The sequence below is a fragment of the Anopheles ziemanni genome, chromosome 3 (genome assembly GCF_943734765.1).
Source record: "Anopheles ziemanni chromosome 3, idAnoZiCoDA_A2_x.2, whole genome shotgun sequence".
In the NCBI taxonomy this organism is placed as follows: Eukaryota; Metazoa; Arthropoda; class Insecta; order Diptera; family Culicidae; genus Anopheles; species Anopheles ziemanni.
Genome location: NC_080706.1, coordinates 44,290,009 through 44,312,100, shown reverse-complemented (window position 1 = coordinate 44,312,100; position 22,092 = coordinate 44,290,009). Strand labels below are relative to the sequence as shown.

General features: G+C 46.6%; 1 protein-coding gene across 1 annotated transcript; it reads left to right on the top strand.

The window, feature by feature from the left end:
- Positions 1-2,044: 2,044 nt before the first annotated feature.
- Positions 2,045-20,679, top strand: LOC131287316 (protein kinase shaggy-like). The gene is made up of 9 exons (XM_058316355.1): positions 2,045-3,179; positions 9,971-10,161; positions 12,088-12,171; positions 13,613-13,666; positions 15,508-15,618; positions 15,827-16,064; positions 16,154-16,347; positions 19,518-19,704; positions 19,767-20,679. Exons 1-9 carry the CDS (start codon positions 2,045-2,047, stop codon positions 20,099-20,101), a joined length of 2,529 nt encoding a protein of 842 aa, XP_058172338.1. The 3' UTR covers positions 20,102-20,679.
- The last annotated feature ends 1,413 nt before the right edge of the window (positions 20,680-22,092 follow it).

The following is a 22,092-nucleotide window of genomic DNA, read 5'->3' as shown; positions in this document are numbered from 1 at the left end:
CATTCCACCGGTAGAAACCGAACTTCCTCCCCCCGGCTCCGGAGTGGATCAGTCTGCAAGACTCTCTCCCCGCCCGACCAGGAATTCCCCAGTCTTCGGCTGGTGGAACTGGTTACTGATAAAACTGGCTAGGAATAATTAACACCAGTGAGCAGCTAACTAGCTTCAATGGCGGCGCGAACTGGTCGGGGCCGTTACACATTTGAGGGTCATCGTCGTCATCATCCTTACATAAGTAAGCGTGGATGAGGCGAGGTTGGTGGAGTTTTTGCATTGCAGAGGGACTATAAATCATCCCACTCGGGGTGTTCTCTTCCAGAAACCAGAAAGGGTTCCTTCGGAGTATCGATCTCATTTCTCTTTGGCTTTCAATATCTAACTACTACCAAGGTTTGCATAACCAATCCTTACCAACACACAGAATGGATTTTGTTTTCCCTTTTAGCACGTTTTTGGAGTCCTTTTTTCTGACTTTGCTATCCTTCCTATTTGTTGTGGCATTTCTGTTCGTAAACAAGAAAGTCGACTATTTTTCGCCCAAAAGCGAATGCAGAGTGAATGGGTGGAATCTGCGATGGGTTGCTTCCCATCACCCCCTTTTTGCTTCCCCATTTCTGGCGCGCCTTCCTTTTGCTCTCGCTGGGAGGGAGATTTCTTGCGGTCGTACTTTTGCAAAGATTGATTTAAGACGCAATTTCTCTGTTCTGCTTTGGTCGCCCAATTCGGGCACAACTTTCACGGCGGGCAAGGCTCCGCTCCTTTTCGCTCGTTGTTTCGTCTTCACCTTTTCTGGTTGGTTTGTACATGTGCTCGTGAGGCATGAATCAGCAAACGTGCGGCGAGAGTACTCCAGTGTGTTTTGGCCTCTGGGCTTCCGAGGGTCTGTGAAGGAGGCGGACACCATCTCAAGGTATGTGCCCCCGCAGGCCCCGGAGGGAAGAAGTGATCAACGTCCAGGGCCGTGGTGTCGTACGTTGGGAATCCCCGCTCCTTGCAGGGCCTAGGCGCTTAATGTTTTGCGTCGTAATTTTGCACAGTGGTTAGGTTGCAGCGGTCTCTTGCAGAAGACGGCGCCACCGAAAACGTGTCTTCAACCGCGAATGTAGGCGCTCAGTTTGTCGCTCGACATCGGGTTGTTGTTTGTAGCAGTAGTCATAAATGGAACTGTCAAAAGTGCCGACGTTAGCGGGTTTTTCGGTTGACCAGCAGGAGGTTAACACCACTCCGCCGCCTTACCACTCTGAACCCTTGGCGCTCATCGGGATTTCCCAGTGCTCTGCGGTGGGACTTTTAAAGGTGTCAGTGGCATTTTATGAACGCCATTTTGCCAGTGTAGGAGTTTGCTTGTTTGCTAAACAAATTTCAAAGAAAACAACAAGTGTTTTGCGAGAACCACAAAAAACCTACGAGAAAATATGTAGGAAAAGCCACAAGTCTGCGAAGGCATTATAATTGCTCGGCTACTAAGTGAAAATTAGGTCTTGTTTTTGACAGGATCAGAACTTTTATGAACTATGTTGACCAATTCTGGGTAATTTTTAAATATTTCTGGTCAATTCGATGAACTTAGACAAACTTTTGGAATGTAGTCCTCATTTTGAAGCAAAAGACTTATTGAAACCTGCGTTAATGTATCTCGTTTGCAAGAAATGGAGTTTAATAATTAAGGATTGAAATCGCTCTAGCCCATTGTTCCTACTTGCGTGTTCAAGAACTTCCCAAAGAGTGTTTCGTTCGCATCGTCCGCAACAAGGTCGCTCTGTCGTGTTTCCGAGCGCTTACCACTGCATTCTCTTCCAACAGTTTGCGTCGTTGAACGTCGTACAAAAACTCAGTGCAATAGCTTTAACCAAGTAATAAGTGATAGCTTCCCAAGCAGTACGAAGAGTGTCCGCAGTGTTACGGGAAAAGCAGTGCATTTCCGCCCAAGATGGCCACAACGGTGGCAGTGCCCGAGCTGGAGCTCCCGGGAGTGACGGTGACGACGGCCAGCGGGTGCGAGGCTACAACGGGAGCGACGATCGGCGGTGGCAACACCGTGGGGATGCCTCTAACGCTGCCGGTGGTTTTCCGGCGGCGCATGGAAAATCTCAAGCACAACAGTGAGTGCGAGAACGATGACCAGCGCCACAACCAGACGCTGCCCTCGTTCGTGGACAGCAAAATCGCCGCCTCCGACTCGGGCGTGTTCCTTTCGATGCAGGACATCGATCGCGAGCTGCCTGGCAGTGCGAGTGGCAGTGTCACCGGAACGGGTCGGCTGCTCTCGACCGGAGGCGGCAACCCAGGCTCGGCAGGGGTACGCACGAAGGAGCGTGTCGGGGCAGCGGGAGGAGGTGGTCTTCAGCACAAAGTGCTGGCACAGCGCGCGCATAGTGGTGGTGGTGCACAGGGAGCTGATAACGACGACGTAGATAACGAGCACGACGACGAGGAGGAGGAGGTGGAGGAAGAGCAGGATGAGGAAGAGGTGGGCATCACGCTGCGTCTGACGAAGAAGAAGCCTCAGTCCGAGCTGCGGCTGATGAAGGATCGTACCTGCCAGAGTCTGCCGGACGTGAACAGTCCGCGACCGAGAGCACTGCCAAAGGTAGTGACCGCCTGTGATAGCACCGACACGGATGGCTTTGTCGAGGACGACCTCGACGAAGAGCCCGCGACGGTACCCGTCTCCGCAGTGAACCGCCGCCCCGCCGGGGGCCAGACCGCCCGCGTGAGACCCAGTGATACCGGTGGCACGACGATGCAGCTTCCACCGAAGGTAGAGGTGGAGGTCGAGAAGGAGGAGCAAGCGCAAACCCAGCAGCCGAAGCAACAGAGGACCAACGCCGACGAGCCAACGGCGGTGACAGTGCCTAGTAATCCCCTGGTGGCCCCTCAGCTGCCAGCGCCACCCGCCTCCGATCCGAACGTCCTGCAGGTGTTTGCCATCGATCCGAAGCTGATCAACAAGTACGACGGGCTGGAGCAGACGCTGTACTACATCGACGAGAACGGCAGCCCCAAGATACGGGAGAAGTACGGCCTGCAGCGCCAGCTGGCCGAGGAGAAGCGCCAGCGGAAGCAGCAGAAGAAACTCGAGCGAGCGGCCAAATATGGCGGTTCGCTCGATGGTGAACCGACGGTGCAGTGTTCCTGCTTCAGCTTTAGTCGGCTGTCGAGGAAGCTCAAGGAGATGTGTAAGTGTTTTGTCCCCCCAAATTAACTACGGTCCGTGTGATGGAAATCGTCTAGAATTCGAATTACCAACGTTAAATCGGAGGATAACCTCTTCTGAGACAATTTGTCGCCCATTACGAGAATCGGTAACAGGCTTTGGTATATCAAGGTCTTGGTTGGTTCCCATGCGTTCCTCTGCTATTTCTGTGCGTCGCTAGTCGGAAACAAGTTGGGAATGAGTTAAGTCACACCACACCCCGCGATAAGGAACAAACATGTGTGTCGATTAAAGCCGGAATCAAACGCGGGAACAAAGCAGGTGGCAACTAACAAACCGAAGGTGTAACATAAGCCCGATAAGCCCATTGTCCTTGTCAGTGATTGAGGAGTGCTTTCTTTTGAGACTTTGTGACAAGCCTTGCGCCAGCCTTACTCCCATCGGCACCAGGAAACAGCTTCTTTCACCCATTATCACGAAGCGCCTCTGTTTGACCAGATTGGAGTGATAATTTTCTACACCTACTTAAGTCCTTGCGAGATAAACTTCGGTCAGTGTATTGTCAATCTACCGCAGTTTGCACTCGGGCCTATGCTATTGCAGTACAAGGAACTCTTGTTTTGTACTCTGGGATCAAATGTGACACTGCAAGGCCTAGCCCGAACCGTCTACTGCGGAGCGTTTAAATTTACATCTTGACACTTGAAGTCGCGGTCGTTTTAATGAGCTGTTAAAAGTATTTCCAATTTGAACTTGTACGCCCACAACCCGTGTCCGCGCCATTAAAAGTTTTCAAACCGCCGACATTTATTGGCTTTTGGTCGATTTGATTTAAGTTACGCGTTGGCCACTCGAGGATCCATTGCCTCGTTTGAAAAGTAATGAGTTTGTAATGAAAAAACACCTCACCCCCGGTGACGTCAAACTGAACGAAGATAGCTCATTAATGACAGGCAGACGTGCCGATGGAGGTGGGGGGCTTTACGTTCACATCGCTCTTACGATCGATTGGTTGCATTTTTAAAGTACAAACATTTCCGGTTACATTGCTTCTCGTCGATTTCTTCAGTCGTCATCGGGTGATGGTAGAAATTCGTCTACGTAAAGCGGATTTTTATGACGCAAAATAGTTACACCCGACGACTTGTTGGAGAGCGGACATAAATATACGCCATTTACATTCTTGCCCGTATGTCCGCTTAATGACTCGATTTGGTTCTTAAAGTTATTTGAATGCTGATTTTTACCAACAAACTATATAGGAGTTTTATAGGCCCATACAAATAGCTTACCGAGCATTCCAGGCCATTTGGAATGTTGTTTTCGATTGATTGATGAATGAGTCCAAAGAACCCTGTAGACAAGGATTACCAATTCTTGACTATTGTTTCCGTTTTTTAAGCTTCTTTCAAGCGCCATCCTACCGCGGCCCTCTTTCCCTTCATATGAGCCAGTGCATTCCTCCCTGCAAAATAGCCCGGCATCATCGTCAAGACCTTGAAAGTGAGGCACTGAAATGGAACCGCTGCAAAAACCCGTCTAGCTCTCCTCCGCACAGAAACTACAGCCGAGCGGCTAGTCGCCGCCACCACCAGCACCTTCACCAATGAACCGAAACCGTTCGGACCACATATGAACGTGTGCAGCCGCGTGTACCGTCTACCTTCTCCGCCACTTCGTCTGTCTACCTGTCTGTGTTGGTTTAGAACCTGCTAGGTTAAGTTCACGTCCCATGGCGAAGGGGTACTAACTGGCTAGGTATGCCGTTGTAGTAGCACCTGTCCGACGGCACGAAGGAAGGAGCATGGAGGTGCTAGTTCGTCTGTTCACGACTAAGCTGGCCAGACAGAAGTTCCGAAAAGGAAGTAGCCAGCCGCCGCCATCGTCGCCGAGGGCTGCTCATATGTGAGGTGTATGTTTGCGTGTTGCGAATGGTGGTTGCATACATCGATCTCCACTCATCAACAAGCACTTCCGTGAAGGTAGGATGCGGATACTTTAAACCCTTCCCATGTCAGCAGCCTCCTTTAACCGGTACCGTGTTCTGGCTTTGCTCTGCTATTATTGCGTGGTGACACCGTCCCCACCCTCTCTCTCGTTCGCTCGCTTCCGGGAGCGCCGTGTACTGCAGACTTTTTGGTCGTGAGCAACGTGGAACCAGCTCTTCCGGCAATAGAAAAGGTCATACGCGGCTAAACCGGTGTGCTTAGGAATGTCCGTCAAGGGACGGTAATCCCGGGCTGACGGATGTGACAGAGGCAAGGTGCGTGTGGTTAGTTGCTTGATTTGCTTATTGCGCACCGGTAAACATCTCTCCCCACGGCAAGCCAAGAGCTGCAGCTATTGCGTCGTACAGCAGATCCGATGCGTAGGACAGCGGTAAGATTCTACGTATCAGAATTGCTATTTGTACACGATAACACAGGCCACCAAATTCGAGAGAAGAAACGGTGGTGGTTCATCTCGAAGCAAACACTTTCGAGATTGCCTCTCAACAGCTCTCGTTTGTTTGCATCGCCAAACTCCTCCTCGTCACGCTGGGGTTGGTCTATCTCCGCATAGGTCAAGCACACGGTGCTCTGACGTCCTCCCTGGCATCGGGTAGATTATCGGGACGCTGTATGATGATTATTTCCGGCTGTCGCTACGGAACGCGACGGGAGAGCGATTCGATGGGTTTGAACGAAGGAAGGAGTTTACGAAAAACGCACCCAAGTGGTCCAAGTGCGGGCAACCGAGCAAACAAACAAACAAACAAATCGAGTTACGCTCGTGACTTACGACTGTCATTTGCGCCGTCGAGAGGTGGCGGTCGGGTTTCGACACGGGGCGAGGAGCGAGATTGCTAACGTGAATGATAAACTTCCACCCCCGGGGGGAGAGAAAACTTTTCCGCAAAGCGAACAAATTAATTCCGACTAAAATAGGGTTGTGCTCCAGTTCGTAGTTTCGCGTTCAGCATGGCAAAGTTTTCAAAACTGCCCTCGAGAACTGCGCGATTTGGTGGAGCCGTAGCCGTTTGCAAACACAAATTATCTTCACCTAAGCGAGTGACTTTACCGTTTTTCCCCGGTTCATTGGTGCAAGTTGATTGTTCAGCGGGAGTGAATTAAACTTGTGGCAGTTATGTGCCACCAGGGGGACAACCCGGCAAATCATCATCATCGCAACAGGTTGCGTAGGTAGTCCCTTGCCTATGAATGAACCCCTGTGTGAGGCGCTGAAGTCAAGTCGGTCCTAATTTGCTTCGCAAGCTGCGGTGATTTCTGCATAGCGGCACTAGTTTCTTATCTCTCGAAATGGTGGCCACTGAAAAGCAAAACAAACATTTATTGCCTTGCGAGATGGAGTAGCGAAAACTCCATCCGACGCAGTATTAATTTTGGAGGCTCGTCATTATCGTATCAATTCCATGCCGAGCCCGGCCTAATCCCCGCAACTCGCCGTTCACTGGGTCGCACTCTTATCAGTCGCACAGTTTGCGATGGTGGTGCGATTTTCGGCTGGCAACAGAAACCAATAATCTGCGGGCTCCAACACAATCGGGGTGTCTATCGCCAGTGGGAGCAAAAAGGCATGGGAAAATTCCCACCACACAAAAAAGGTGTCCCCCACACGCCATTTTGTGATGGCTACTTTTTGTTGTTGTTGTTGTTGTTCGTGAACTTAATCAGGACAGACGGAGGACATAATTCATCATTGCATCCGTGTTGTTGTTTTCGTTTCGGAAGCGCGCGAGACCTATGGCTGGACGCTGTGCCCCATGAAAGGGAAATGAAAGACACAGACACAGACGACAGAGGTGCCCTTCCCGAATTAATCGTATGTTCCAGAATTGATAGTCACGCTTGCAAACACGCAAACCGAAGTTGTCGTTATATGTAGATGTTTTTTGTTCTAACAAAAATATGGTCCCTCTCGAGTCAGTCGAGTGGTCATCCTTTAGAGGTGAAAACCTACTGTTTACTATTTACAGAACTGGCCAAGAACAAACAGTCGGCGGGTGGTTGCCGTTGCACGTTGCGCTTCGATGAACCACACTCCTCTCCTCCCCACCCGCCGCTGGCCTGGCGGGAGGGCCATGTGGGCAATAATGTGTTGGCCTCACCAGATCCTCGACCAGAGATAACCCCGACGGCGATAAGCCGGCCGGGAGAAGGATTTGTTTGTGGGTTTATTGAAGCATCCTGATAAACCTGCACTGGCCAATGTGTCTGCTGTGTCTCTGTGTGTGTGGAGTAGAAGGCTAGCCCGCAAGCCAATAACATTTGGAGGATAATTGGCCAGTCGTATGCTACCCTTCGGGGGGCGTTCAGAACAAACAAGCGTGCGGCCATATAGCGCATGTGCCTAGAACTTGTACATTGGCATTGCAATAACGAATGCACGAATTTCAATGTGTCTGTTGTCTACCATGACTGTTGTCTTTTTGTTTCTAATACTCATTGCGAGGATTGGTTATATTTTCTGCCTGAGTTGTGCCATCTGTGATAGGGTCGGATAGGTTCCAGACGGTTCGGACGGTCTAGAAGCTTCCAGAACATCTGCGGCATTTTGCTCGACGGTAGATTGTAATAGATACACACATAGTTCACACCTCTATCGAACAATCAGCTACATTGAATTATCATCTATCGTCACAAGAAAGGCCAGGTACATCAAAACTGTACTTGACGTATTTTCAATTTTTATTACAAACAGTAATGGTCTATCTAAGTAATCTCCAGACTTGGTGTCCATCGTCAAAGACGAGATGAGGTTCATTGCTCAAGATATCCGTGCAATATAGCGCAGTTTTCAATCGTTTGCCGAAATGTATGCGAATATACCGACACAGACAGACAGACGGGCAACTTGTGATAAGTTCAGCGCGAAATTGACTATCTTATCATCCAGCCAGCCCAGTACCCGGAGGTCATAACAGATTGACAACCGTCAGATTGCATTACAGTAAAAGTGTGTAGGTGGGCTAATTGCGTAATGAGATACTGATTGGACATTACAGCCACCATCGATATCGAACCGGCGGCATCCCAGACCGGTACCTAATCTCCGGGGCGCGCGAGTTCGTCAAATAATAGGTCGTTTTGTAATTGTTCTGTCCACCGTACATTGTTAGTCCACCGGAGCCGGTATGAACTGGGTTATCTCCCCGTGCGCATCTATCTTCCACCGTTATTTGGCGATTGTATTGTTTCGCTGGATGCATTCTTAAATGAGATCCGTTTATCGCCAAACGTCAAACTTCTCCGGCGTCTGACGTGCGACCACGAGGATCCTTTCGTCAATGGGGTCGTAAATCGATGAACTCCGGTTGGCTCCTCCTCGATAAAGCAATCAACCGCGTGACGCGCGCAATAGGGGTATAATTTATTTATTGCAAACCAGTTATTAGAATCCAACCGAAACGCAAAATTGGGTCGATCATTATCTTCAACAGCGCGGTTGATGCTCAGTGTTTGACAGACAGCAACTAGCTGCTAAAGAACTTCGGTATCTTTAAAATTATGTCAAACCGTGGTAATTGGAAATTATCAATGGCGATGGTAGATTGAACCGGTTTCACCGGGATCCAACTTGTGATGGTGTTGTTTAGAATCAATGGTTGAATTGGTTAAATTAAACAAGTTATGAAGTTGTTTTTAAAGGAAATTTAACTTTCTAAAAATAGAAAAGGGTGATAGGAAATGTTTAGAAAAATCACGCAACTACAACAAACCATTTGTAGAAATTAAAACTACGCAAGATGGCAGAATTGCGTGCCCCTCGTCACACGTTACTCGTGGTTCCGCATCGTGATTGATTGTTTTAATCGGTCCGTGTTCTTACGCTAGAGCTAGAATTATGATAAAAGGGCCCAATCGGTTGAGTATTGACTTTTCCGCCCTTTTAGAATTTCCAACGACACAAAGGCCTTTCCCCCCATCCTCACTCTCGGAAAGGGGAAATCTACCCACCCGGGGGCGGTACGATCGCATGTTCGTTCGTATGGGTAAATTATTCAACGTCGGGCCAGAATCGACTCCAGCAAAGCGGACAAGTCAGGCGAGAGAACTACGCGTGTGTGGTAGCTGAAGCGTTTGCGTCACCAATGAACAATTAATGCCTGTTTCTGGCTTTTTCCGTTCCCCTCCACTCAGACACTTGAAGTCGATCGATAAGTTGAGAAAAACTCCGGCCCGGTACTTTTTAATGATTTTTCTGAATGCATAGTTGGAGTGTTAAAAAATATTTCGTCTGCACGTTTTTGTTTTCAAACCTTACGTTTCTTGTTGTCCGTTTCATATCTGTATGATCGATTCGATTTTGATTCCTGCTTTTAATGTTAAACTTTTCTTACCAAAAGTTCTCGTGTTTATCGATCCAAAATGAGACCCTAAAGACATAGGGTAACGTTAGTTGCAAATGTGGGTTCATTTTTTGCAAACACAAGAAAAAAAAGCCCACTTCTTCAGTCTAGCGCCGAACCACTCCCAGCAGTTCACGTCTACTTAGCCGTCAAGGGCAGAGCATTTGACGTTTTTACGTTCGCCTTTAATTGGAGTATTAACCGAGGAACTGGGCATGGGAAATAGTTCACCATCGTTTAGCAATGTGGGTGGAAGGCGGAAACACCTACTCCTCCAACGTTGGCCGTCATATCCTCGTGATAGTTTTCCGTCGTGCGGCCGGATGCCGACCCTTTCCTCCACTAAATAACTGCGAGTCTCTTTCCTCCTCTGACCTTGGGCTGCCTACTGATCCTACCGTTCGCTGGATCATATTACTAACCGTATTTGCATCTCTTCTCTTCCCCTTTTCCCTATCCCCCAGGTAAGGATGGCTCCAAAGTGACGACGGTTGTAGCAACACCCGGACAAGGCCCAGACAGACCGCAGGAAGTATCATACACAGATACTAAGATAATTGGCAATGGAAGCTTCGGTGTCGTCTTCCAGGCGAAACTCTGTGATACGGGCGAGCTAGTCGCCATCAAGAAGGTGTTACAGGACAAACGATTTAAGGTAAGTGTGTTCGGGGCGTATGGGGAGGGGAGGGTACGGGGATGTGTAATCCTCCAAGGTAGGACGGCCGAGAGGGAAGCTTAGTTCAGCACGTTTTAGGACATGCCGGGGATGAGGAGAGTGGTGGATGCCCACCGCTTTGCTAATCAACAGTCAGCACCAACGCCGCAGGAAGACCGGGCGTTGCTAATATGGCCATCGTTAGGATGCTATTAGTAGCGAAGGGAGTAGAACGATGGCATGAATTCAATTATGCAACCGCGAGCCAACATATCCTACACCCCCGGCACAATGTCGGGATGCAGTTGCGATCACAAAGGGGAGGGAAAATTTAAATAAAGTATGTTTTTTCCCCAACCTATGGACGGTTGCACCGAAGGCAAATGAAAGAAGTGCAAATCGGTGGACCATTTAACATTGATGAAGTTCATTAGAAATGTGTTCGTTCTTTTTTTTTTTGCTCTACGATTATTTTGTTATGTCTACCGTTCATACCGACACATTTTCAACATCGTTACCTGCTGTGCATTCAGTGCTGGAGGCTAGTTTCGCAGCAGTGATATATGATGCAACCGCTGACAGGAGAATCGTGCTTCCACCGTTCGAACAGATTCAAAAACACTCCCATCCGATAGCACGCGCTGCAAGTTAGCAGAGGTTTGCAAATTAAATACCCACGCGTTGGGCAGGAAGCTTTTCGCCATTGTAACTCAGCACACTCAGCGCTGAGTGTGTTGAGAATCGCACCGTCAGAAATGATAATTTCGATTAATCGCTATAGACAAAATACGATTTAATTTTTAAATAAAAACATTCATTCAAATTCATCGTTACATCGTAAACAACATCGGCTGCGATGAGTCAACGAAAACCCCAAGCATCATCCCGGCACAAAGAAGAAGTTAATTTACCTTAACGCGCCGCCGCAATCAGGTCAAGCAATTCACGTGGGACGATCCTCCATCGCCCGAATCCGGATTGGAGTGGATTGTATCGGATTTTACGGCAAATCTTTAAATTCATCATAAATTACGACTCATTCGCATGTGAGTGACGATGGTTATTATTTTTTTTTATTTTATTTTGTTTGTACGATGACGATGTAAATTAGTCCGTCACGGGAGAGACAAGCACAAATCCCACTTTCAAATTAGCGTATCGTTAAAAGATCTTATGAAAGGCACCAATTTTCATATTGAATGTATTCTTCAAAAACGTCCTAGAATGAATTCGTTTCCGCCAGTAGTGACAGGCTAAATTAACTCCTGCCTTTTTTCTCGACACATCTGTTCCATTTTCCCCCACGCCTACACCCGAGAAGCGGATCGATACATCAAGGGAACGATATGTGGGTGCGTGTTGTGAAACACAGTTAGAGACGTATCCTCGTTGGAAAAGTCCACCAAAATTCCAAACGTTTCGATGTTGGACCGGCTTTTGTGCGTGCCGTGGTGACGCTCGCCGAAAGTCATTCCGCCAAATTCAAATGTATTGTAAAATATCGCCCGGTCGGAAGATGAAGATATGGTAAAATGATTGGCCCGCTCTTGGCGTTGCGACATATACAACGTTCGCTTTCCGCCCGCTTGTCATGCTTTTAGCCTACAGCCCGACGAGCTAAACACTAGAACCGAACAGAACTAGAATTATTGATCCAAATAAAAGGGAAAAGCTCTCTTTGCACGCGAGCAGCGTACGTTCGAGCGCTTTATCGACCATCATCCAGCGGGGACCTTAATTATTTAACGTAATTTATTTTTAGTTTTCCCATTTTTGTTTTTTTTTCGTTTCCGTCTACAGTATATCGGCCGAGAGGAAAAGGAATGGGTGGGAGACATATTTCGTTTACCTCGTTGTGAAAACGGCCCGCGCTGGCTGCTCATTACTAATCCTTTCGTTTTGTTTCTTGTTTCGCTCCCATTCCAGAACCGTGAACTACAGATCATGCGACGACTAGAACACTGTAACATCGTTAAGCTAAAGTACTTCTTCTACTCCAGTGGCGAAAAGGTAGGTTTCGGCAGTGTGTAATCCGTACCGCCAGGGCGCTGAAGAATGAGCCCCCTCCCCGGCTAGTGTAGTATTTATCGCCTTTTCCACGCACCCAAAGTTCGGGAAAACAGCGCCGGAAAAGGGTGTGAGGGTGTGAAGGAAAGGTGATAAGCTTTTTATTCTTCTCATCGTGTTAGAACTTGTGCTGGTTAGCGCGTTATCCTTACGTCGGGTCGTGCAACGAGTCCTGGGTTGCTTGTGTCATTAATTAGGAACAAAATGAAAAAAAAAAAAAAACTACTTTCTCACTATTTTGTCTTGGTAGTACACTCCGTTGGTTCACGAAACAACACTAGAGGAGTTCAAAAAGCGCTCGGTTTGATTCGTAGCTCGCTCGCTAGTTCGCAGGTTGGTTGAACTTTCGAGCACACCAATTGCGCTGGGAAGCAAAAAGGCGCATGTCGTTTGTTTTGTTCGTCGCGTGTTGTCCTTCCGGGCGACGATTGTATTTTTTCCCATGATTTTCCACCATGTTCTGGCGTCAAATGCAACAGAATCGTGCGCGCAACACTATATACACCGTGTTCCGGTTGGATTTTTCTACACTAGTTGGTTCCGCCCTAGTTACGACGAGATCCCCCCATTGTTTTATGTGTGTAGTGTCGTCGAGTTTTCTATCCTCATCATCATTTCTAGTTGTAGCATTTCTGGAAAACACCAGACATGTTCGTTTGGTGGAGGGAGTGTAATTAAAGGATAAAATCCGTATATCTTTCTTTTATTCCAAAGTCTGCTCAGAGCTGATATTTATTCTACGAGTATTCCTTTCCTTACAACATTTCCAATATTACCAGAAAAGCCCGTTTTTCTGCTTTTTGTCAGTTGGTTCTCTCTATGGCTATCTCTTATTGTTTTCGTTTATAGAGCTACTCTTATTGTTTCCGTTCGTAAAGCTCTACCATGATGAAATTATCTGTTTTGTAATCCATTTTTTCGTTATTTGCGTTCATGACCATATATTGCATAGTTTCTTTGTTTGTAAGTCAATCTCATCTATCAATTTTATAAAAAAAAAATAATAGAACTAAGTTCTATATTAATTGTCTCTCTTTTCTTTTCTGTTCCGACCTATTTTTCTAACATAAAAAAACTACCATCCTACCAACAAACCAACCAACCAACCAACCAACAAACCAACCAATATCATCCAACCAACCAACCAAACCAACAAACCAACGAATCAACAAAACCAATCGATGGGGGAAAAATAAATGATTTAAAAACCAACCGCCCTCTTTCCCTTCAACCAACTTCTCGATGGGCTCACACAAAAACTTGCTCCTCAACCTGCGACATCTTCCTCCAAACGCTCCAACTTTCCCCCACAACTTCCCTCCCGCCACAAAACCAACCCACGCAACCATGTCCTGTTTCCATTCTTCACAACCCACACTCACAGCGAGATGATTTTCCGTTGGACATGGGACTGTTTGCCGGTGCCTTGCAGACGCAGGTAGAGATGGAACCGACATAAGAGCTGGTGACTGTGTGCCAACCCGCCCACAATCATGCACCCACACACACACACCTAACCACACGCACTGTGCAGGACGACCATGTCCTAGCCGCGCGCGGGGGTGTGCGAACTGCAACGAAATGCAGCTGCAGAGTGTTCTTGTTATGATTTGATTTCCCCGCTCCCAATATATGCCAATGTTGTAGCATTTGTTGGTCCTTTGTTTTTCATTTTTGTTTGGTTTTTTTTCTCTCTCCCTCTCTAATGCTCATAACATGTACCACCTTCCCTGCCTCCAGCCCCGGTTGGACCGTTTGTGATTAAACGAATCCTACCCGAGGCATTCGCTAGAATTTTGTATTTTTGTTGCGATCTAAGCTGAAAACACAGTTCTGGTTCTTCCCTCGCAACATGTAACCATGTTATCCTCTGCTCGGCTGAGTGTGTGCCCGCGCGTATTTGTGAGTTTGTGTGTGTGAGTGGTCCCTTAAACACCCCTTTGTATAGTTAGTTTGAATTTCTAAAACGCCACAGCCGTGTGTAAAGTAGCTTATATCGACTCGACATCAGAGAAATCGGTCACCGCCAATTGCTGTGAAATTATGCATTAGTCAAATAGCGTCCCTCTACGTTACCGTCCTCTAATAACTCATTCATGTAATGTCTTCATGTAATCGCTCTCGTCCACTGGATATTGGGTTTGTTTTGTCCTGTGTTTCCATACCTTGAACTATACCCACGTCATAAAGCGACCACCGTATGGTATGATATCCATTTAGGTTGAAAGCGTGTGCTTTCGTTCAGACGAGATACATACGATTGGTCCGTTGTTTGCGAAGTGAAAAACAATCACTGTTAAACATGTCCCTGTTTTGTTTGAGCATTGCTAAGTCGTTATGGTTTTTTTTATCAGAAGCGGTTGGGAGTAGTTCTTATAGTCAGGGTTTACTAGAATGAAAACAGTATCATTTTTCACCAACGCTGCGAAAAAGCGATTGGGCCGCCGTGTTAGTTTAAAGAAAAAATAAAAGGTTCTTGTGCTTTGCTCCACTACACAGCACTTAACTCATGCAAACGACGCTGAAGAACAACCCCGTCGTGTTTGCTCAGCTGCCCTACGACGTATCGAGGAGCAGTTTTTCCTCTTTCACACCACATCCATTCCCCCCCATCGGTACGAGCTGATCCACCACCACCCACGTTGTACAAACGTGATATCGTTTGCGTAGATGACCCAGACGTTTCCGATGGTTTGACTTGACATCAATCTATCGGCAAGCCAGCTTAAACTGGATATCATATATAAACGGCAGCTTTGTTCCCTCCAGAGAGATCCTCGAGCAACAGTTCGTAGTGCGCACCTGTCGTCGCCATCGCTTAGAATCCGTCCCCACCGTCTCATGTTGGTGTGTTCAGGTTCTTCATCGCTAATATTTTGGTCCGGTAGTCCGCCTCTGTGTGCACAGAGTAGTGTGTGTCGGCCTCGGAGTTTCATTGCAAAATGGCAAAACAGTTGCCCCTTAAGAATTGTGTGTCCCGAATTAATCCGCACCACATACATATGTCCTTACTTAACATGAGCTGTGTGTGCGTGTGTGCGCTTGAAGTGTGGTTTGTGCGTACATCTGATCGAAGTTTCTTTGCCTCGGTGTGGGCGACTATCGCAGGATGGAAACACTGTGTTGAGAGAAGAAAGTAAAAGCACAATAGTTTGCGCGCTACTAACCTTAAAGCTAACCTCCCGTCGACGATACAGTGATCATTTTCCACCCCTTGTGATGATGGATTGTACTAACTATTTGCTGTTTTCTTCTTCTCCCCTATTGCCTATTTTGCAGAAAGACGAAGTTTATCTGAACTTAGTGCTCGAATATATCCCAGAAACGGTTTACAAAGTCGCCCGTCACTATGCGAAGAACAAGCAAACGATACCTATCAACTTTATCCGAGTAAGTAGTAGCAGCCCGTTAGCCGGGAACGACACCGGCCATTAATATGAATGTGCGACCACTGACCTTTCTTTACTTTATTTCTTTCCATCATTTCGCCACACGTTCGTGTTTCTCCTTCCGGGAAATGTGCCATCACGCCAACCATCAACTGCGCCCCCACAATCGCCAATCGCCGTAAACATCGACGCACTTCGGGTGCCTGCAGCTTTACATGTATCAATTATTCAGAAGTCTCGCTTACATCCACTCGCTCGGCATCTGCCACCGTGACATCAAGCCACAGAACCTGCTGCTCAACCCGGAGACGGCCGTGCTGAAGCTGTGCGACTTCGGTAGCGCCAAGCAGCTGCTGGACGGGGAGCCGAACGTATCGTACATCTGCTCCCGGTACTACCGGGCACCGGAGCTGATATTCGGTGCCGTCAATTACACCACCAAGATCGGTATGGTTCGAGTTCTGCAACCGCGGGCTTCCTTCCGCGTGTCTCACCCGGTGGCTTCATCCTCTTTCTCTTTGCTTCGTTCATAACAGATGTCTGGAGCGCGGGTTGCGTGCTGGCGGAACTGCTGCTCGGTCAGCCCATCTTCCCGGGCGACTCCGGCGTCGATCAGCTGGTCGAAATCATCAAAGTTCTCGGCACGCCGACACGGGAACAGATCAAAGAGATGAATCCCAACTACACGGAGTTCAAATTCCCACAGATCAAAAGTCATCCATGGCAAAAGGTACGCCGCCGGGTTTGTTAAATTGAAACAGTGACCATCTCCTCTCCAGAACTGCATCGAACCACCAAACAACAACCGCAGCAGCAGTGCCTATTTGAACGCCTAAAATGACTACGCTTACCCTTTGTTCCCATTTTCGCTACTGGCCCGCTGCATAAGTTTTGAGGTCCTTTGTCGTTTTCTTCCTAAAAAAACACACACACACTGGCTCACAATCATACATTCGTTGTGAAAGTTGACGTGTTGCAGCTATTAACTTTCCCACCACCTTGCGCTTCCGACGCAATGAGTCCGGCAAATGTCCGAGAAGGGTAATCTTTGACTCCTTTCATCGTCAAAAGGACGACCACACTGGAGCAGCCAGGGCCCCCCTTGTGTGAAGCGTCCTTGTGCAGCTTCTTGTCCTTATGTCATTTCGCCGCATACACACACACACACACGCAAACAAACACTTCTAACAGTGTCGTCCTCTCCAACCAAGTGCCAGGAACTAAGCCGGAAAAGAGTCACTACGGCGAAATGATCGGCGGCTCCCACGCTTATTTATTGTTTGTGACCGTCTCATTTGTAATGAGTGCTCCATCTACATCTTCTCCACCAACAACCCCCCATCTCGCCTGCTCCCCTTCGTTCTGGCTTGAATCTTGAAATTAAGCAAATTCAACCGAGAAAAAAATGTTTACAGATATCATTTTCAGTACGATTCGCTTCGACTCATTTCAGTTAATGCTAGAGCGAATGTCTTTCCCTACCGCCACGACCGAGCACCAACGTATTAGAGTAAGAACTACGAAGAATTGTCCAAAAAAAAAACAACAAACAAACAAACAAACGAAAAAACTGCAAAACTGATCGAACTCACTCTACCGCCTCTAGCCTTCTACCGTTTACTCTACTTACGCTCAGTTTCGGCCTGACTAGCAGCATTAAACGATACCTACAGCCAAAAAACATCTCAAAACAACAGCAGCACTACAAAAACCACCACAACTGCACACTACACTAGAATAGTAGACTGATAGCAATAGAAGTGTACGCATTATTGTCACGAACTTATTTCCCTTCTTTGCGGATTGCTACACTAAGTTTGTTTTGGTTAGTTTTGCTCCATACGCATCTCTTTTTTAGTCTCATCACAAGTTTAGTAAAACAGACATTCTTTTTCAGATAGAAGTTTCAACAGTTCCAAACACCCTTTAACCATTCCATACAAAGCCATACGAAAATTTATTTTACCAACACAGCGGTTTTATCTGTGTGTTGTTTGCATTGTTTTTATTCTGTTGGCTCATTTGTGTGTTATAATTCTTGTCGGTTTGGGACGGTTTTTTGATTTTCTACGTCCTGTTAAGGAAGTTAACTATTTTTGTCTTCTTTGTTTATTGTCCTGTTTAATCAACTCTCTAACTAAGGCCAATCGAGATGACAATTTTCGTTAACATAACTCATTTTTTTATTTTTTGGCACAATTTGGTTTTCATTTTAAAATTGGTCCTCTTGTTTGGCCTATTATAATTGGACTATGTTGATTTAAACTGGTTTCACTTTGAGTTCTTTCATCGTGCTAAGATCAATTTAATTAATTTTATTTTGTATCTACTAATAAGTTAGACTAATAACGTTCAGCACCAACTTTCTTACACACCACACTCGACAAGTATACCATATACACACACACACACACATACGCACGCACTCACCATTTGTGCTGCCAAACAGTACTAAAATGCCGTTTTTGGGGCTTTGGAATTGATAGAACCGAATAAAGCCTAGTTCTCTTCTTCGTTTGGTGTGATGAGTTCAAAACTGCTACGAGCGTTTACGCGTTACCTGAAGGCACCTAATGTGTGTGTTTGCAATGAGAGCCTATTTTCATCACGACAGAAAGCAGAAAACGAGAAACCCCAGCCGCGTATGGAACTGCACTTCTTCCTCGTTTGCTCGTGTTTCTTCGCTTCCCGTCGTGTGTTGTATGCATGATCGATCGCACAAAAAATCATCCGCCGCCACCACCTCTTCCCAATGCGTGTGGGAGAGGGTTTCGTTTCTTCTCATTTCGTTTATCCGATCACGGCGTATCACATCACCTACAACATGGTCAACCCACAGCCACTAAGAACTATCACACGGCTACAACTAGGAGAAACGCACTTCTAGCTTAAACTAAACAACTACTCAACATCAGAGCTAAGATGGAAAAGAAGGTCGCCGTGGACATTTTTATGTCTTAATACCTCAGACGAGAAAAAATAGCATTGAAAACGAAAGATGAAATAGTAACAACAGATAATATCAATTTTTTATCGTCTTGAAACATTCCTTGTATTCTCAACATTGTAATTTTACTCTTTGCCCTCTTGCTCACGGCCAAGCGATGAGTCGAATCGAATCGTGCTCCACAATTTTCTATCTCTTGAAAAACAAAGTTGAATTTAAGACAAGCTCAATTAATCGCTCCTTCATCAACTCAGTTGCTTCCTTATCCACTCAGTTGTTTCGTTTTTCATTTATCAGCTTATCTTTATTTAGTTTTCGACGTAATTTTTTCGTTTACCCGTTAATTTCTATGAAACAACAGTTTTATTTAAAGCTTTCAACACATTTTATTTAATCCTTGCAAAAGAGTTTATGATTTCTATACAAATTGGAGTTTCAGCTTCGGCTTCCCAACTTCAGCTTAAAATTTAATACATTCACACGTCTGTTTGTGTGTGTGTCGGCGTGTGTGTGTGATTTCAAGTTTGTTTCTTCCTCCACTCTTTGGCTTCTTGTTTGACTCTTTTGATCCTAGCCCCCCAACCCCCTTCCCCATTGCCCTGCTCCTCTAATCTAACGTTTTTTAACAACGAACTGCCTTTTGTAGTCTTTGATTGTATTTTGTTCGAGATTGTGCTGTTGGTTTTTCACTTTCTTCACTACCACCCGCGTCGTGTTTTCGTGGCGTACCACCCTGTTGTTTCGTTGACTACCGTCGTTTTTCCCTTCTCTAATGTACTACACGCCCTCCTCCCCCTCCTCATCCTTCTGATCTGTCCACTGCCCAGTAGTGTTTTGCCTAATGTCTGTGTCCGTCCAGGCTCACGGGGGGCGAGAAGGGTGGCGCCAGACCGTACGAACGAGTCCTAAGACAGTTGTTTTTACAACCTTTTCTTGCTTTTCCATTGGATCAGGTGTTCCGGACACGCACCCCACCGGATGCGATCGCACTGGTTTCCCGGCTGCTGGAGTACACGCCGGGCACCCGAATCACCCCGATGCAGGCCTGCGCCCATCCGTTCTTCAACGAGCTCCGGGAGGGCAGCAAGACCCTGCCGAACGGTCGCGAGTTTCCACCGCTGTTCAACTTCACAGAGCAAGGTAGGTGCCCGAGAGTGCCCGAGCAGCAGAGATGGACAGTGCTTATCATTCCCCCTTTGCAGAGCTTGCCATTCAGCCGAGCCTGAACCTCATCCTGAGGCCAAGAAACCCGAACGATCTGGCGTCCAAGGCGTCGTCGAGCGGCTCGATGGAGGGTGGCAGTGGCAGCGGTAACGGTGGCGGAGCCAGTGCGTCCGGCAGCGGCGTCGGTGGCGGTGGCCCGAACAGCAGCAGCAACAGCGGTGCCGGTGGCAGTAGCAATAATGATCCGATCAACCTGCCGCAGCAATCGTGCGGCGGTGCGTCCGGTGGTGTCGGCCCGGACGACATGACGACGGCGACCGGGGGCGACGGCAGCTCCTGCCAACCGTCCGCGGCCACCTCCTCGATGGGTTAGCTTTAATTGTGTATCTAAAACAAAACAAACAAAATTCTATGTATGAAGCCCTAGCAAAGGAAAGGAAGGAAAGGAAAATAACACACCCGCAATCACCACACACAAAACCACAGCTAAAGAGGGAGAGAGAGAGAAAGAAAGAGTGGAAGAGAAAAAGGCAGAAGACGGTCGTGCGTTAAGCATGCGACGGGCATAAAGATCATGAAGTGTGGAAATTAATGTTAAAAATATATATATATAAATATAAATTAATATATATATATATTTATATATAAAATTTATATCTAGCAGCCACTTTCGCTGTTGAACAACAAAATTACGTGAACACAGCTATGCATCAACAATATTGGGGGTGGGCGCAACACAACATAGACTAGTGCAGCAGTAAATAGATCCATGTATGTGTATGTGTGCCTGTGTGTCTGGGTGTGTGTGTGTGTGTGTGCGTGTGTGGGTGGGTGGGTGTTTGTTCGTGCGAGGCAGCAGGCACGTAAGTTGAATGTTAAGATATTTCAAAAACATCTATTGGAGGTGTGAATTTTAATTATTATTTAAAAAAGTAAAAGCGCCGTAAAATTTGTGTTTGTTTTTTTTTCTTCTTTTGTTGTGTGTCAGGGAAAGGCAACGAAATGCTGGACGAAATAGGTTTAGTCGTTTGTTCATTTTAGGGGGTTTTCGTTTGTTTTTTTAAATACTCTTTTTACGGTCAACCTATCCCCACTGTTCGGAAAGCGTGTTGTTTTCTTCCTCTCTCCCTCTGCCGGTACCATGTTTGGCAGTAGAATGCCCACAAGCCGAAGAGCCGGGCAGTTGTTCATGCTGCAAAAGCTTGACGCAAACTGAAAAACCAGCATGTCAGCACATTTTAATTGTGCGACCGAGAGGTATAATGTTGAGGAACGGTTATAACGTCAACCAATAGAATCAGGTCTCTTTTGTTTTACCGGAAGTAAGCGAAATCCCACGAAGAAAGATAGAGCAACACCTAGAAAAAGATGCACATATAAAATCCGCATGCACACACACACACATGTGCACATTCTCTCATACACACGCATACTTCACCATTGTTTAACTGCTAAAAGAAAAGAAAAGATTTGCCGGGAAAGCGAAGCATAAGAAAAACGACCCGGTTTAATAAAACCCGGAATAACGAGTAGTGTATAGATGGGCACACATTCTCTAATTTCCTTTTTTTTTTGTTGTTGTTCTGTGACCATGATGTCGAAACTAATGCATATAATCGGTAGATAATAAAAACACACCCCCTCTTTCTAAACCACCTTCTCCAACACCCCATTTTTTTTCTTCTAAACAAATTTCCCCTTTGTCAGTCTTTGCGCTACTAATACTAGCAAGAAAGCCACCCCAAAACTCACCACAAACAACCAATCAGGAGGCAGACTTGAAGCAGGACAGATAGGAAGAGAAAGGTACTGTAGATGAATTATTTTAATTATGATAATAATGATGATGACGCCGATGACGATGATAATTATGATGAAGTTTAGGTAAACAAATCGCCCGCCTCTCGTTAGGTGAGTGCAATACGACCATGTCGTAGCGTTTATGGTAATGTGTTGGCTTCGTTTGCCCGCAACTAAGGGATGTTCCACACACATCCTTCGGACCCTTTCATCGTCTTGCTAAACTCTGACGTACACGCAATGTATCGATTCCCAGCGAACTCGATTTGTTGCGTCCTCCTCCGTGCGGAGTGTGGTAGAGCTGTGCGGAGTGATCATAGTGGACTGTTAAAGGAAGAAAATGAGAGAACCCGTCGGAAAAGCGATTTTCAAATGGTACGCCCGTGAGCTAATAGGAAAGTGAAGAGCATATGTAGTTAAAAAAGATGAAACAGCAAATACATCCAAATCATACAGAAACACACACTTATATTTATGTCCTATTGATGCGTGCTTCGAATGGGTAAAGATTGGTTTCTAGAACGCATGCATTGATCTTGTGTTACCAACCAAGTTGTCATTGGT

Bases quoted from the DNA above. Each gene is read 5' to 3' on its own strand.
- LOC131287316 (XM_058316355.1), top strand. From the start codon at position 2,045: ATGCCTCTAACGCTGCCGGTGGTTTTCCGGCGGCGCATGGAAAATCTC. The intron at 10,162-12,087 runs GTAAGTGTGTTC...CTCCCATTCCAG, and splicing joins TACAGGACAAACGATTTAAG to AACCGTGAACTACAGATCAT. The intron at 16,065-16,153 runs GTATGGTTCGAG...CGTTCATAACAG, and splicing joins CAATTACACCACCAAGATCG to ATGTCTGGAGCGCGGGTTGC.